Source organism: Schistocerca piceifrons, chromosome 4, assembly GCF_021461385.2.
Source record: "Schistocerca piceifrons isolate TAMUIC-IGC-003096 chromosome 4, iqSchPice1.1, whole genome shotgun sequence".
In the NCBI taxonomy this organism is placed as follows: Eukaryota; Metazoa; Arthropoda; class Insecta; order Orthoptera; family Acrididae; genus Schistocerca; species Schistocerca piceifrons.
The window spans coordinates 188,032,271-188,034,155 of NC_060141.1; the positions used below are offsets into that span (position 1 = coordinate 188,032,271).

The following is a 1,885-nucleotide window of genomic DNA, read 5'->3' on the forward strand; positions in this document are numbered from 1 at the left end:
ATGAGCAACAAAGGTTCATGCTAAGTTGCTGTATTTTGCTAGTGGAATAGTTTGAAAAGCTGAGGTCTGCCATACAGTTCTAAAACTTTACGTGCTTTCAGTCTTCCTTGTTGGTTGATTGAAGATTTGAAGTCGTCGGTCGAGGAGGTGGCGACAGTCACTCATTGTCGGCCGTCGCGCCTTCTTCTCGACACTGTCACCAGGCGAAACGGGCTCTTGATGTGCGCCAGCTAAAGCTTCCCGTCCGCGACACTGTGTCAGAAACTATCATAGCAAGTCGAGCGCAATTACATGCTGCCAAACCCCGAAAGCGTGGCAACTCGCGGGACCGTCCCACAACACACACTTGCGTCTCGCGACCCGCTGGTCGCGATGCTGATTGGCTGGCAGTTAAATTAATGACGTCATATACAGTAGCCAATCAGAAGTATAGGTGACATCTGAGCGAATGCAACATCTTTGCTACACACATTCTCTTATTCACAGTTGATGTGAGCGAATATCCTTGCACCGTGTGAGAGTGAGATTTCGTTGGAATGGCTGGTTCTGTTGCTTGTTATGTATGTGATCGAGAATATTCAGCAAGGAAGCATTTGAATGTTCATTTGAGAAATGTGCATAAAATTCAGCCTGGTGAAGAAGGTACGATAAAGTGCTCAAAAAGTGACTCCAGCTTTAAATGCAATTTTTTGGCTAAGTTGCGCCTACATGTGGAGCAGGAGCACATGGTTGAGATGGTAAAAGAAATTAGTGAATTTCAAACGAAGGACGGTAAGTAAAGTGTACACTGCCTACTTAAATTAATATCGTCCATTATTATTACATACTTGTCTGACCCGTGGCCATTAGATCTTGTTTTTGTTGGTCAATAGAACATGTGCCTATTTGAAAGCCTGAAAAGACGCATTTCACATTAACTGTGAACTTACTGTCTGCTACATTAAGTAGAAGTTAAATTGTTGCAAATTTAAATGATTAAAATCACACCAGTAACTCGTGAGGGTATCTAACAGTGCAGGTTTTTTTTACTCCTGCTGTGTACTTTGCACTTGTTGAATCTGAATGCAATTGTCTTTCATCGATGCTTTTGTTTTAGACTTTATGAAGTGGAAGTCTGAGGAGGAGAGAAAAACAAAAAGTAGTTTTGTCTCTAGTTATGGCACTAAGCGTTTAAAGGATGGCACTGCAAAAACCACCTTTGTATGCCACAGAAGTGGCACATTTTCTTCGAAGTCAGGTGGCAAAAGGTTGTGTAAGTCCCAGGGCACTTGCAAGATGGGAAACCATTGCGTTGCTGCCATAGAGCTTCACGAAGAAGAAAGTGGAGTCTGTAGTGTCATTTACTACAGAACACATTTCGGCCACGACCAGAACATTGCTTTTCTGCATCTCAGTGGTTCTATAGAGAAGCCATCGCTGGTGAATATAACCTTAATTGTAGAATTTTGCTGGCCTTTCAGTGATCCGCAAGTAAATATGGTGTGAAAGTTTCAGAATCCATTGTCAGGCTTGCTTTTAGTTATATGTAGTTGACTTTTATTGTTTTTGCAGTGAAGGAGCATTGTTTTTTACCGCTGAGAAATTAATATTGTTATGGATATGTGATCTGGAGTAAAAGGTGTGAATATATCGATTGGCAGTTCATATGAACACAATTTGTGATGTTAGCATGAAAGCAGTTGTAAAAGAGCAGATGTTGTGATCCATATTGACCACAATATTGGTGACTGTAATGCCATGTACTTAGGTGTGTGTGAGAGCAGGTGTAATGCATTACAGTAATGCAAGTGTGGAAATAAGTTCTGAAATAATTATGTGTTGCCCTGTGTTATTGCTTGTGTCATAGTAATCTATTTAAGAATAGATCATTAATGCATCTAATAGA

General features: G+C 40.8%; 1 protein-coding gene across 1 annotated transcript; it reads left to right on the top strand.

Annotated features, from left to right (window-relative positions):
* Positions 1-536: 536 nt before the first annotated feature.
* On the top strand, positions 537-1,615 carry LOC124795715. The gene is made up of 3 exons (XM_047259797.1): positions 537-771; positions 1,097-1,481; positions 1,552-1,615. The coding sequence occupies exons 1-3, from the start codon at positions 537-539 to the stop codon at positions 1,613-1,615; spliced, it is 684 nt and encodes a 227-aa protein (XP_047115753.1).
* Positions 1,616-1,885: the final 270 nt, after the last annotated feature.

Coding starts and splice junctions, on each gene's coding strand:
- LOC124795715 (XM_047259797.1), top strand. CDS start 537: ATGGCTGGTTCTGTTGCTTGTTATGTATGTGATCGAGAATATTCAGCA. Junction 772..1,096: donor TGAATTTCAAACGAAGGACG/GTAAGTAAAGTG, acceptor CTTTTGTTTTAG/ACTTTATGAAGTGGAAGTCT. Junction 1,482..1,551: donor GATCCGCAAGTAAATATGGT/GTGAAAGTTTCA, acceptor TTGTTTTTGCAG/TGAAGGAGCATTGTTTTTTA.